A 15767-nucleotide genomic window follows, 5' to 3' on the forward strand; every position below is an offset into this window, starting at 1 on the left:
ATACAAGTCTCCAGGTCACGAAGGCCAATAGCATCCAGGAAAATAAGTAGAAAAGACCCATGTAAGGCCAAGAATAAAGAGGAAAGCCTAAAAGTTCTAGAGAGAAAATAAAATGAGGGAACATATGAAAAGAGTGAGAAGCAGGATGGCATGAGAAAGTAATACTGGAGGCAGGGGAACAAAACTGGAATACTTTAAATTCTAGAGTTTTAAACTTAGAATCTATGCCAGAGCAAAATATTGATTGTGTTAGAATAGAATACAGATATTTTCATGCCTGCAAAAATTAAAATATTTTCTTCTTACACTAGAAGATATAAACCAGTAAAATTTAAAAAAAAAATACATGAGATTCAAATACAGCAATTCTAAAATGGGAAACTGATAAAGGAAAATTTTATGATGGTACCCTCAGAGAGTTCCAGAAGAAAACGACCCCAGGAGTTCAATTGGAAATGTTGTCAAAATGCAGATGATGGAATGTGATACCAGAGAAACTCAGTAATACATTTCTAGCAGCTGTGCTTTTGCAATTCGAAACCCAAGACCTCCCCTGGAGTAGATGTCAGTATTAAAGTGTGACGACATTATTTATCTCTTATGAAAATGCTATTGTTAGCAAAGAGTTAATACTTTTTCTGCTTTATGGGGAAAAAGGAGCATGGGAGAACCCTCTAGCTCCACTGAAGTGGAAATCTGATAAAGATGGAATAGTAGCTGTGTTACCAGGCAACACTGCTAATGTAAACACAATCCCTGATTTCCAAAGGGCATCTGGACACGAGGGTTATGTGTGAATGATGGTACCCTGGTGGGAAGCCCTGGCCTTGATTCCCTGAATGCACTAACCCCTGGCGCATCTGGTTACTGGGCGCATCCCTGTTGGCACATCTGGTAGCTATGCCTGTGGAACTATTATAAGAGATACATGGGGCTTCTAAGCCGGGGTCGCTCCCACACATATGGCCTCAGTCTTATAGCTCAGTTGCTTCCAGAGGGTCAAAGAGTTCATAGTCCCCGGACTGCAGTGGGCAATGCTACCAGGATGTTCTTGGCCAGACCCCTTTGCCGGCTGTGTTTCCCACTCTGTGTTTCTCTGAGGGAAATGGTGCCAGGCCTGGCTTATTAAGATAGGAGTATGAAATGTCCAGTGGAGTCTATGACCCCAAGAATAAATGCTGCCACTATAAATTATTTACATAATCAGAAAAACTCAATGAAGCTGTTGTTATGGTAAGGGCTTATAAAAGAAAAGTATATGGAAATAAAGTCAAAGATACTTGGCTGAATTTGTTTGGCATTTCACATTAGGAGCTTCTATTTTATAAATCTGAGCAGAAAGAACTAAAACTTTGTATGGGACTTAGTAAAGCAGTTTGGAAAATAAGCTGTTTTTATATCTTCCCTCTTTGGAAAGACTTGGGAAAATGAAGCATTAGTGATTGTGCACGTGCGGGTAGTTGACGAAGACGGAGAAGTGGCAAGGTGACATCGGAAACAGCCTGTGCTTCGGAACACTGCACCGGGAGCTTTGAATTGAATTGAATTGAATTTACAAAGCTAACAAGTAGAGAAAACTTAAAGCAGTGTGCTAAGTCTTCTTCCTCCACAGGCTCAGATCAATAAGCAATATTAAAACTCTAGAAAGAGCAGCAGACAATATCGTTTTTATATATGGAGGAAACTATAAGGAGAATTGAAAACAGAAATGGTGAAAAGTGGTCATTTTGGAGAGCAGAACAACGGGTGGGGGAAGGTGACACACGGCTGTCTTCATTTCAGTGATTTTTTTCTAGAATGACCTTTATTTTGATTAAAATATTTTAAAATATTAGTGACAAAACATTAAAAAGCCATACTGTTATTAGGGAATGTGTATCCTAGCTCAGTCGGGTAAATCAGCACAGATTTGTATGTAACGCCTGCTTCTGCTAAGCAAATGCTTGAGGGACAGAATAAAATAAGGTGACAATTTCTAACACATACACAAAACAAACATGCTTGTTACTAACACGAAGAAACGCCGTAAGCATAATCATAATATTAGTCTGTGCAGATAAATCCTTTATGAATTATTTTATGAACTCTTTTAATAATTTAATCTCTTAATTTGAATTTAAGATATTCTATTTTAATCTGGTGTTCACCTGTACATCTGTTTGCACACACCAACTTAAAATATAATGTTTATGGAAAATATATAATATAAACATTTAATAATTAAACATGAGTAGGAATGTAAAATAATAATGCTAAGTGCTACTATATATTTAATATAAATATAATAAATAGCTAAGTGATGACTTACAAGATGTTGATTGTGAAACAATTTTTGGATGACCAGAATACTTCCCATTGTGATAATAGACCTGAATTTCAGCAATAAAAAAGAAAATAGTTTTCTAGTGTAAATTTATGAATCACAATATAACACATACATATTTGTCATACATTGTTGTTTATTTTCATAAAAAATATACTGGTTAACTTTAATTTAAAGTTGAAACTTCAAGATTATGTCAATACTTTATTATCAAAATGTTTTAAAGAAAATATTTACCAGTGAAAAAGATATAAAGAAATCTTAGCCCATTTAGCAATAATAATAATACTAATAGTTATAATCAGCAAGAATAAGTGAAAATTAAGGAATAAAATCCAACACATCAAAATGTTCATCATTTAAAGTTGATTCCCTATTAATAGGCTAACATCTTCACATTTCTTTAAAACGGAAATTCTGCTGTATACTATTTAGAAGAGTTATACATAAAATGTACAAAAAGGTTTTTAAGGCTAAGTGGAAACAATATAATGTAAGAATCACAGTATTGATATTCAAGTGATATTTAGTTCACAAGGGTTAAAACAATAAAGATTGATGATACAGGGTAAACTCTACAGTATAGACATAAGTAGTTCAAAATATTGAACACAATAAAGCAAAATAATTTAGATATACAAGGGAAACTGAATGGAGCAAGAAAGCATTAAGAATCTTCAGCAAAAAAACAGCTGAAGCAAAAACAGATCTGAATAGTACTAATAGAAGAGATTAATAATAAATCTGGAAAATATATATCTAAGCTTTTACCCCATGGAGGGTATATAATATCCTCAGTACTCACAGAGTATTCATAAATATTTATCACACACTGAGCTGTAAAAAATACTGTAGATTCCAAAGGGCAGAAATTGTAAAGGCCAATTATCCTTTTAAACTAATAATTAATTGCAATAAAAAATTCAGGAACCAGAAATGTAGAAAAGTCTCTTTAAAAAAAAAATAAATTAATTAAAAATTCTTCCAAATTACAATTATATACTCTTTAGAAATTATCAATAATAAGAACAATCTACTTTAAAAATCCACTCATTAACTTTTATGTCAGTCATTGAGAAATTAGTAATAAGTAATATAGACATGGGATAGAGTCAGAATTTTACCAAAGAACAATCCGTAGCTTTACTTTTTTTTTTTAGTTAATAAAAAAGAAAAGGAGAAAGAAATAAATGGTCAAAAATCACTTTCAATGCCCAAACTAGCAGAATATCAAAATAAACCTACAGTAAAAGAAAGTAATACATTAACAATTATGAAAACAACTGTATTAATTTATTAACCAGAGATCACAATGATGAATAAAGCTAAAATGATTGCTCCCTCATGAAGGTATAAATGTAGCAGTGGATTCTGAAATAAACATAAAAACAAGTTATGGGAACTGCAGTGAAGAAAACAAGAGGCAGCCTTTTGAAGAGTGAGGAAGAGAAAGGATAACTGAATAATTGTCTCCTAATTTGAATTTGGAGATTGCATTTTAATACGGTGTTTACCTATATTTTTCCAGAATCGCTTATCATGATTGACAAATGGGAGAAGAAAATTCTAGAAAGAGAGGAATGTTGAGTAAAGTGCCTAAAAGAGAGTAAAACCTGAGTGTTTGGAGAAAAGAAAAGGAAACCAGTGTGCCTGGAGCTTCCTGGGCACTGAGGGAGGGGAAGTGAAATGTACAATGATAGGTAATAACAAAGTATTCCTTTTATTCCGACTCTTCTTTGGGAAAATATAAGTGGCACACTCACTCAAAAAGGGTAACATACCTGAAAAGAACAGTAATATCGAAAGATAAGGTAAATGATTCTCGAAGAATCCTTCTGTGTTAAAGGGACTAAAACACATTTTTTGGTGAACGAATAATTCCTGTATTATTTAAAGTTATAAAACACAGAAGAACAGGAAAATGCCTCCAACCTGTTTTATCAGGTTAGCATGACCTTCACACAAAAATGTGAAAAGAATGATCTGTGTCCCCACCTATGCCAGCGTCGCCTTTACCCACTTATTAAATGACCTCATTTATGAATGTGTATTCATAAAAGCTTAATAAAATACTAAGCTGTTGAGCTCAATAATACTTTAAAGGAATAATATACAATGAGAGAGCAGGGTTGTTTTCTTGGAATGTGACACTGCTTCAACATTAGAAGACCTATCACTATAATTCAGCATATACACAAATCACACCAAAGCATCACAACCATGGCAGACCCAACATAGTATCATAAAAAACATTTGATAAACTCCAACCTACGTTTCTGGTTAAAAACAAAAACAAAACAAGAAAGCTTATGTATACCTAAACACTTCTTTAAGTGATAAGAATGTGAAGCAGATTGTCAACGTGGCGTTAAACAGTCAACTGTGGAAATTCCCATTAAACCAGAAATAAAAGTGAGAGATTGGACTGAATAAAAATAAAAGGCGAAATTGTGTATGAGTTAAAGTGCTATAAAGAAAATTAAAAGGCAAACTATACACTGAAAACAAATTTGCAAGTCATAGGACAAAGAGTTTAATATTATTAAGAGCCGAGAAGCATTCCCAAAGAAAACTAGACAAAGGAGCAGGAAGGATGTTACTACAAGACGAATAACAAAAACGATATTTCTCCTCAACAGTAAGTAAAGAAAACCCATAAAAACAAAAAGAGTTGCCAATACCTTATTCCACCCAGTAAATATCAAAGGAAAAGGGGATGCGCAGTGTTGGTGAGATTCTCCAGAGCAGTTATTTCACACACTGCCATGGGAACGGCAATTTGTTAACTTCCACAGGGAAAAGAAAAAGTATCATAAAAAATCTCAAAATACATGTAAATTGCTTTTGACCCAATACATTCATTTCCGGGAATTTATTCAGACAGAAATGATAAAAGACATATTCAAAGATGTTGTTATTTCCCTGGAAGAGTGTTTGCTGACTGTTGTCAAAACAGGTATAGTTAGTAGAATGTGATAAAGCCGTAAGATAGAATCTTATGCAAACATGAAAAACTAGTAGCGGATTATTAACGTGGAAAAACGTTCGCGATACAGTGACTTACGAAACATGCAGTTTATCAAACGGTGTGCTCATATTACGGAATTTGTGAGATCATGGAAAATCTACGTCTGTCTCTCGCTCTAGTTCCTGGCACAGAACTCCCGAAACCCTGGTGTCTCCTAACTGATAAGAGCGCCAGGAACATTTTTGTCTGACCCTGATTCCTGACACAGAGCTGCAGAAAACCTTGTAACTTCCAGGGCGACAGTCTTTTACTGAGGTGATTCTGGGTGGGCTCCTGGATGGCTCCCACATGAGGGCTGGTCCCCGGAAAGACCAAGCCATGATCAGTCTCGGAAGTTTCAGCCCTCCCCTCCCCCATTCTCCTGAGAAGGGAGAAGGGCTGAAAATGGAGTGAAGGATTTATCATGCCTATGTGATGAAGCCTCCATAAAATCCCAGAAGTATTGGGGTCAGAGAACTTCCAGGCTGGAGACCACACTCACGCCAAGAGGGTGACACACTCCCAACTCCACGGGGACAGAGGGTCCTGCACTTGGGACCCTCCCAGACCTCACCCTACGTATCTCTTCATCTGGCTGTTCGCCTATATCCTTTCTCACAACCTTTAATAAACTGGTAAACGATGTAAGTGTTTGCCTGAGTCCTGTGAGCTGCTTTAGTAAATTAATCAAACCCAAGGAAGTGGGTCATGGGAACCCCTGATTTGTAGCCAAATCGAGCTACAAAGTGGTGGGGACCTCCTACTTCTCATTGTCTTCTGACGTAGGGTGGGACCGATCTCGTGGGACTGAGCCCCTCACCTGTGGAATCTGACACTACCTCTGGGTAGATGGTGTCGAAATTGAATGGACACCCAGCTGGTGTCATAGATACTTGCTTGATGTGGGGGAAAAAACTTCACACATTTGGTGACCAGAAGTGTCAGAAGTGAAGTGTTTCAGGTGTCCGGTTTTCTTTGGAAATGCTTCCCTGTGTTTCTTATAGGGAAGAAACACACAGGAGATGGAATGAACTGAGGTTTTTCCCTACAGCAGGAGGAAAAGACTGAGTTTTCCCATTTTAGAAGTATACACACAAAATATGATCAGTAGACAGCGAGCTTATGGGTGAGCTTTTTAACTCTCTGTGTACACTGCTACTTCCTTACATTTATTTCTGCTATTTTCTAATCTCAATGTACCTGTAAAAAACGTTTGTAATTTAAAAAGTCACATTAGTGGGCTTCCCTGGTGGCGCAGTGGTTAAGAATCCGCCTGCCGGTGCAGGGGACACGGGTTCGAGCCCTGGTCTGGGAAGATCCCACATGCCACGGAGCAACTGGGCCCGTGCACCACAACTACTGAGCCTGTGCTCAAGAGCCTGAGATCCACAACTACTGAGCCCGTGTGCCACGACTACTGAAGCCCACGTGCCCAGAGCCTGTGCTCCACAGCAAGAGAAGCCACCACAATGAGAGGCCCGCGCACCGCAGCAAAGAGTAGCCCCCGCTCGCCACAACTAGAGAAAGCCCGCACACAGCAAAGAAGACCCAATGCAGCCAAAAATAAAATAAATAAAAAATAAAAATAAAATATTAAAAATTTTTTAAAAGTCACATTAGTAAAGGTAAATAGCCCAGATGAATAAAAGATGTGGCAAAGGAATAATCTACTGTGCATAAAATGTTGTGCTTCTTGACACGGGAGCAATAATTTAGCTATAAGTAAATCATGTTAAAGGTCAAAAAAGATCCAACAAAATATGTGTTGTAAACAACTGTATTATGTACTAGAGATGAAAAGTTTGGAGTCAAACTTTTACACTTTTAAAGTGTGATTCCATTAGACATCAGAGCTTCTCAAGCTTGAGTGAGCACTGGTGTTAGTATTACTTAAATACTGCAGAATAATCACTATAACGTATATCAGTAATGTATGATTATGGAAATTGTAATCTTACCTGAAATGTATATTGTGTTGAATATTGAAGACCTTCTACCAAGAATGTGCACTCTCGTTGTTTTAATTCTCTTTCAGCCGAGTTATTTCCAATACTGACTTTCAAATGGTACTGCCCTGTCTCAGGGCCATTAAAGTCTTTAGGAGGCTTACAGCTCACAGCCATACTATTATCTGTCTTCCTTGAAACATGTAAGTCCATGACCTCGCTTGGACCTATCAAAATGAAGAAATGTTTGTTGTTTTTAATCATTTGGTAAATGCGTATTTAAATTACTGGACAATATATGTGTACAGTATAAAATGTTTTAAGTGCTTATTTGGGTGTTACAGATGGGGAAGTTAGGATAGAACATACATAAAAAGCTATAACAAAACATCTGAAAATAAATTATACATTCATTTGATGAATATTAGCATGTAAGTTGTACTTGAAACCGTGAGATGTTTTGCAATTCCCCCAAAGAAACTGTGTAGAAATAGAAAATAGAGAAGAAAGGAGTGGAGGGGCAGGAAGTAGAAAATAGAGAAGAAAGGAGTGGAGGGGCAGGAAGTAGAAAATAGAGAAGAAAGGAGTGGAGGGGCAGGAAGGGGAATCTCCGAAGGCCTACAAACAGTCCAGGTCCTCCTTTTGGAAATGCTTACACGACCCTGGTGATAGCTGGCTGGATTCTTCAGCAGCAGTGAATCATCTTTGTTTCTGTGATAGCACAGACATTCAGGAAAATAACAAAAGCATGATGCTCGAGGACCTGGACTTTTGAAACCAGAACTTAAATGACATTAAGAGTATTTTACGTACGGCCCTGAAGAGGACAATTTTTCTTTGTGAGCCTGGTGCCAGGTAGGGTCTCTGGAGCCATAGCTGTTGCCTTACACAGGGGGTATTTCTTCTGCCCTGACCTCATGGAGTTTACATTCACCCCAGAGACAGATCTAGCTTTGGACCTGGCATCTATGGAGGCATCCCATGGGAGAGCAAGAGTCAGATGAATGTAAAATGTGACATAAAATAAAATAGTATGTAGTTCATTGTAACGGAGAAGAAAATGCTGACAAAATATTGTTTCATGAGGTCATGCAAGCAGTGAACGCTTTGTGAGTGAGGCGTTCTGATGGCAGTCGACATTTCTAGAGAATAAAGAAAGCAATAGATTTTTTTTAATCTAAGTTGGTTAGATTTTTATCTAAGTTGGTTAGATACTTAATTGCCTGAAATCTTATAAATTGTACCTGTTCATATGCCCTCAAGCTTCATTCTTACAATTCTATGATTATACCTGAAGGATACAGAGAAAACCCAGGATGAGAGTTTTTAAATTGTTGTGTTTTAAATTATTATAAAGCCTAGATGTTAACAAATGTGCCAGGTCAGTGTGTTTCTCAAATGAAGCATAAAGGTGGACATGCTCTTTTAACGGTTTAGACTTTGCTGTTCATAGAAAAAAGCATTAAAGCTTATAACTTACATGTTGCTTCTGTTTTAAATACACATTTCACATCAGCTCCATTACGTTCCACACTTCCATTGACAGAGGCATGTAATGTTATCTCATACCTTGTAAAAGGTTTCAAATATTCCAAATTGATTGTGTTTGTAGTTTTATTCAGAGTGTGGCATCTTTTTGCTTAGGGGAAAAAATGGAAACTTTTAGTAAGTCATCAAAATTTAGGATTACCACATATTTAATTTAGTGTCTACAGTAAATCATTCCAAGCCAACTCCAAACTGAGCGATTGAGAAATGAAAACATCCTTGGTGCTCAGAAATACATACAATTATCAGCAAATGCATTGAACAAATGTGATTAGTATAAACTCAAATATTCAAAAATGATGGTTTCATATAATTAATTTGGTACAAAACATATTTAACAAGTTCAGACATATTGTTTACCTATGGTCTCTTTTCTTTCTGAGAAAACACAGCTCATGGTGGATATTATGAAAGTCTTTTTTCCAATACTTTGGCAACCCTTTTTCTGATACTTAACCTCCAAACTTTGAACTTTGGTATGAGCCACTGTTATAGACTTCAGATACAAAATCCATTTGATCACCAGTAACTAGGTATCTTCTGCCCTATTCGTCTGAGCACTACAGTAATTCATGGGAGCTGAAACAGTGAAGGAAATCTTCATGCTGGCAGTAGAATCTGAGCTGTTCATTGAAAGATGAATGAGGCTGAGTAGGTGTAAGGAAGGAAAGAAAATTTTACAAAGGAAAGAAGGAGCATTTTTTGTTTAGGCACTAGCCCGACTAGGATAGCAGACTCTGGCTGGGTAGGAACATGGGAGGTGGGACCTTGCTTACGCAGATGAGTTAGCACTTGTTAAGTTGAAAAATCACTAGCCGCTGACTATTTTTGAGTAGCCAAGTGCCACCAAGAAAGGTTAAAAGAAGGTTAGAGAGGAAGCATGTTACTGTGATAACAATAATAATACCAGTAGTGATAAAAACAATGAACAGACTATGCTGTGTTCCAAGCACATCTTGAAGTGTTCTATGTGAATTAATTCACCATCACCACAACCCTATAGGTTGGCACTCTTGATGTCATCCGATTTTACAGATGAGAAAACTGAGCCACAGAGACATTAGCAATCTGTCCATGATCTCACAGGAAACGAACAACAGAGTCAGGATGAAACCCGGACACTGAGGTCCCAGAGGCCATGCTTTACCCTTCACCGCCATGCATATTTTCTGGGGTAGAAGAGGGGGACAAGGGTCTGCAATGGGGCCAAGCTTTTTCCTCCTCTTGGACACTTTAATTCTTTGGTCTAGGTGGACATGCCAATGGACTTGCAGAAACAGTGTAAGGGAAGATTTAGCACGTGCTAATTTCTTGTCTCAGTTACTTATCCATGACATGGAGATTATAGTAATATCTCTACCTCACCATGGGATGCTAAACAGTAAGTGAGATAAAGTGTCTCTTCTAGCCTGGTTAAGTGTCTATTTTCTCAGAAATCCCCAAAGCTGAGTTAGTTGATTTATACCTGCAAGCTCAGCCACGCTGTCCCTAGTGAGAACTGTCTTTGAGGACAGGAAAGGTGTGAGTTCTAGAGAGGGGCAGGTGGCACCCCCTGACCCATAACTCCTTATATGGTGTCTGCATGTCAGGACAAGGATCATCTTCTAACTCAGCTACAACCCAAATGTCAAGATGTCGTTCTCCAGGTCCATCTGGCTTCCATTCGGTGACCTAATTTTGTATGATTGTAGATGTAATCTCACAACCATTCTGCATCAAAATAAGTTTCATTTATGTTGTTCTGTGACGCTTTCATCTTAGTCAGCTTGACAAAATCAAGTTGTTGATTTAATTTTGAACAACACATTTTTTTCCAAAAGACATTGCTGTTTGGGGAATCAAAGTGTTCAGTGCTTAGAAAGATGGTTTGGAATGTTCATTTCCAGTTGCCAAGGGTTTCAAGCTTTGGTTGAAAGGTCAACATATTTTACACGAGCCTCTCTGCCTCCATGTGGGATACCTTTCCTCAGGACCCTGAGGCCAGAAGCACTAGTCGAATGGCACAGGTAAAGACTTTATTAGACTTAGGGATGAAATTTGGTTTTCCTTAGGGCAACAGGGACATGTCTAGTTTCAAGTCATGCCTGTTGCACTGGAAATGGCTAGATAGATACTGGCTTCATAACTTGTCACCTCTTTGCTTTTTAGCAAATACCTCAGGAAATCCATTAACAACTTCCCAGTTGAAACTGCTCTAAAGTATCTTCCTGAACACCATGCCAAGTAGTATAAACCCGTTGATCCCCAGAGGGTTTTGCACTGCCACCTCCCAAAATAAGAGATATTTTTTCTCTTATGTTGTTTAAGCAAAAAGGCAATAAACAAAATCATTTCCAATAACATCGCTGCGATGTGGAAGGGTGCACACTGGTTTCAATAACTTTTGAGAAGTAGTCCCCTGAATGCAACAATGACTCAGGGCCTCTTCCCTATTACTGAGGAAACTTCATTGTCACTTGGCACTTTAAGTTAATACATAATACTGGAGATGCACAAGGTGTCTCATGCTCAAAAATGAACTTACAGTAGCGAGAAAAGCACAGTCCAAGCTGTTGAATTTGAGCATTGATTTTAAGTTCTGTGATCCTCAGGGCATCGTATGAACTCTGAACATATCCATGCATCTCTTCTCTCAGAGTCATTGTTGAAACGTTTAACAAAATCTTAAAATACTATAAAAACACCCCACAAGCAGAGGAAACTAAATAAATGTCAGTTACATTTGTCTACCTCTTTTAGTCTACAGCTTTCAGAGTCGCTGCGATGGTTAAATGAGGAAATAACAAAATGAATTTAATACCTAATTAAAAGTTATATAAATTGCCATAAGAGTTCACTGACTTTCTTCCTGTGGATTTTTAATAGTGGTTTTATTTGAAATAATGAGAGTAGTTAAAAGAATTGTTCTAACATGCTATACTCTGATCATCTCTCTTTGACTTAGATAATACAGAAGAGGATCTCAGGACCTGTGCTCGCGATGAACCAGAAGACAAGACAGAGCACGCTCCCCTCCCCAGCAGTGGTGGATGATGGCAACGAGAGACAGAGGACTGGGGATGACCTGTTTCCAAAGGGCCCTTTGAGCAGAGTCAGTGCATGAGCCACAGTGGAGACTGGGTTCAGTTAGTTACCAACCAAGTTTTGGAGAGAAGGGCACACAGAGCCAGATGTTGCCGACCTGCCCCTTCCCTCCCCACCCATTCTGTTCAAGTGTTTTATTTGGAGAGTCATAAATTTGGGTAGCACCGAATAAGAAGGAGCTGTACTCATTGCAAAAATAACAAATAAAAACTCGTATGACTGCAATAACTAACACATTACGTCCTTCTAAGCCTAATTATTCAAATACAGGTTTTTTAAATGGTATAGAATACAAAGAAGCAATAAATATTGCTCCATAAATTTCCACCATATATTCTGGCATACAAAATACTCCATAGTAGAGAGAGAATATAGAAAGTAAGGAATACAGAAAGGGATAGTGAGAAGAAATTTCAGAAAAGAGAAAAGAAAACCAAACAATGTGCTCACACAGAAACCAAGCAAAGAAAGTTTGTAGGAGAGGTGTCCAGTGAGGCAGACTGTACTCTTTTAATCTGACAGATTACAGATTGTCTTCCTGTAATTTCCATTTTTCATCTTCCCGTAAGTTCCATTTTTCCTTTCTCATAGACATAACTTTTCGAATTACCATAACCTCAAATACAATGCCTGTATTTCTTCTCCATAGAATTTGAGTCCTCTTATGCTAATTTGAAAACTACATGTGTATTGAACTTTGCTTTAGTAGTTTGATTATTATGATTCAAACAACAAGCAAAAACAATATGTTATCAAAATATAAAATAACACACTGGAGATAAGTGGCTTTCTACTTTTCGAAATTTGAAAATTTATGTCTGGTTCCTACCCACCGAACAAAGAGATGGAATTCTGTGAGATGTCCAACTCAATACTACTTTAAGCTACAGGTAAAGGATTGACAAGTGGGCTATTCCATGTGCTGAGTCTCTTCTGAGGTGGTCCACGGTCCCCACTGTTTTCTACAAGTATTTTAGATACTTCACGTAGTCCAGGAGATGTCTGTTCTCTTAAATAGTGTCTTGTTTGGAGGGACTAGGCCAAAGATTGAACTAGTCATAGCACATTTTTTGGGCTGTCTTTATTTCTGCAGAAGTTCTGCAGAAGTTAGTTAATGCTAACTAGAACTATGTTCCAAGATTCCACCTGCCATCAAACTCTGTGGCTAAATGGGCATATGTTCACTTTTGTTCACCCAATTTTTTGTGTATATCAGCTGGGGCACGCTTTGGAAGTTGTTTGCAGTCCAGAATGATGAGTTCAAACTAGTGCAGCTCCCTTACATAATTTTTGGAAGACAGATATGAGTATTATCTTCCAGAGATTTTCCTTCTCTAAGCTTTGGAGTGTAATGATTAGAACTAAGAAGATCAAGAACGAGAAATGAGTATTGGGGATATTCTGAGATTTAGTCATTTCAGAGGCTGGGGAGCCTGTAGTGAGTGGAGGTAGTTCTAAAACCAAGGCGTACGGGATGCCCGTCGCGGTTGCTGTGTAGAGAGCTCCGTGGCTCACTAGCTCCATCCATATGTGGAGTGCTTTCCAATTTTTGATTTATCTTTACTGATATGGAATTAAATTCTATAAAAGTTACCTGAAGTATTCTGATAACAAAGAGTGAACGTATGAAAAAAATTTTGCGGTGGTCCCCAGGTAATCCATGCTTTATGTGCACTGAAGTTAGAACAACTCATATTCTGAGGGATTCCTGGATCTGTTGAAAGAATAAGAATATAAAATATAAAAAACAAGACATGGAGAAAACGTTCTTCATATTATTAGCATGCATTATTAATAGCCATATTTTGATTAATTATGAATTGATGATGAAAGTAAAAGAAAGATATCTGATCTCATTAAGTTTGATAAGGTCATGTAACAGAGTGTCACTCCAGGGTGACATTGTGGAGCCTAAATGTTCCACTGACTTGAAGAGATCTGAAAACCCCTCTTCCTCTCATTTATTTTATTGTCCAGCTATCTTGGGATGTCTAGATTTCCCTATGCTGGAAATCTGTCACTGGTAGGGCTGGTAAAGTTAACAGTCAGTACTGGAGTAGCACTTGTCATCACTTCCAGTAACTAGTCATCAGAACTTGAAGTGAAGAATGTAATAAATGCTTAAATCAAAACTACAAGGTATAATTTACATGAAAACCCACCCGTTTGGGGTATAGTTGGATGGGTTTTGACAAATATATGCATCGATATAACCACCATCGCAATCAGATATAAAACATTTCTGTCCAACCAAGGAAGTTCTTCTGTGCCCCCTCCCAGTCCAGCCAGCTCCCTTGCCCACCCCCAAACACCCTCTGAACTGCCTTCTATTACTATAGATTAAATTAGTCTTTTCTTTCATTTCATATAGATAAAATCAAACGGTGAGTACATTTTTACATCCAGCATATTGCACTTAACATAATGTTCTGGAGATTCATTCATATTGCTGTATGTGTCAGTAGTTAGTCCTTTTTATTTGTGAGTAGTATTCCATTGTAAGGATAGACCACATTTCACCTATTCATTCAACTGTTGATGGACATCTGGGTTGTTTCCAGGCTTTTGGCTACTGTGAGTGAATCTACTATGGATATTTGTGCAGAAGTCTTTCTGTGGAAAGGACATGTCCTTTCTTCTTTGGTAAATACCTGGAGTGAAAGTTCTGAGCTATTACTTTGCATTCTCACCAATAGTATTGTCAGTCTTTTTCATTTTAGCCATTTTAGTTGGTGTGTGATGTCATCAGCATCTGGTTGTTGTTTTAAGTTGCATTTCCCAGTTGACTAATGATATTGGGAAATTTTTTACGTGCTTATTGACCATTTGTGTATCTTTTTCTGTGAAGCATATGCTCAAAGTGCTTGCCCATTTTTAATTGGGTTACTTGATGTCTTATTTTGTATTTGGAAGAATTCTCTATATATTCTCGCAAAACTCTCTGTTGAAAAAATTAATTGTGGATATTTTTTCACAATGTATGAATTGTGAAAATTTTTATTTCTTTAGTGACTTTATTCGAAGAGCAAGAATGTTTAATTTTTATGAATTTTGATTTCTAAATGTTTTTCTTTTATGATTCTTGCTTTTTGTGTCCATCTAAGGAACCATTGCTTAAGCTAAAGTACCAAAGATTTTTCTAATGGCTTTGTCTAGACATTTTATAGTTTTAGCTTTAGTGTTTAGCTCTGCAATCCATTTTGAGTTAATCTTTGTGTTTGTTGAGAGATAAAGGCTGATGTATTTATTTTTTCTATAGGGATAACTAAAAAACAATCTAATAATGAAATAAATATCCAAATAAATAAATAACCAAAAAAAAAAAAATCCTTCCCCTCACTGAATTGCCTTTGCACTTTTATAAACAATAAAATATTTTTTTCCTGGGATTTCTATTTTGTCACAGTGATTTATAAAGACTGTACTAATTTTAGTATTTAATATCCAAAAAGCATTAAATTTTTGCTAGTTACATGAGGACATAGTATTTCTGTAGGTTTATTTTTTTTCTCATGGTTTTGAGTTGTTTTGGGGGCTACTGGAGACATGGATTTAGGAAGCTGCCTTACTCTCAGCTAGCTATCCCTTCCATATGAAACTCAGAATCACTTTAGTATGTTCTGTCAAAAGTCCTGTAATATTATAATTAATAAACAACTTCAGCAATGAGACAGATTTCAGGATCAATACAGAAAAGTCCATTGTATGTCCACACACTGGCAATGAACAATCTGAAAATGGAATTAAGAAAACACCACCATCATAAGCAGGAATAAATTTAAACCTAGGAATGAATTTAACAAAAGAACTATAAGACTTGCACACTGAGAACTACAAAACAGTCTCCAAGAAAATTAAA

At 37.1% G+C, this 15767-nt stretch overlaps 1 protein-coding gene across 2 annotated transcripts in view; it reads right to left on the reverse strand.

Moving 5' to 3' along the window:
- The window catches only part of PTPRC (protein tyrosine phosphatase receptor type C), a 121961-nt gene that overhangs the window by 31048 nt on the left and 75146 nt on the right, over positions 1-15767 (reverse strand). For both annotated transcript variants that reach the window (XM_082425441.1, XM_082425440.1), the window contains 4 exons: positions 13503-13622; positions 8757-8915; positions 7289-7503; positions 2309-2369 (listed from right to left, as the gene is read on the reverse strand). In XM_082425441.1, coding sequence (XP_082281567.1) covers positions 2309-2369; positions 7289-7503; positions 8757-8915; positions 13503-13622 — 555 coding nt within the window. The remainder of the gene's footprint in view (positions 1-2308; positions 2370-7288; positions 7504-8756; positions 8916-13502; positions 13623-15767) is intronic.

This window comes from Balaenoptera physalus, assembly GCF_965194825.1.
Source record: "Balaenoptera physalus genome assembly, chromosome: 1".
Lineage (NCBI taxonomy): Eukaryota > Metazoa > Chordata > Mammalia > Artiodactyla > Balaenopteridae > Balaenoptera > Balaenoptera physalus.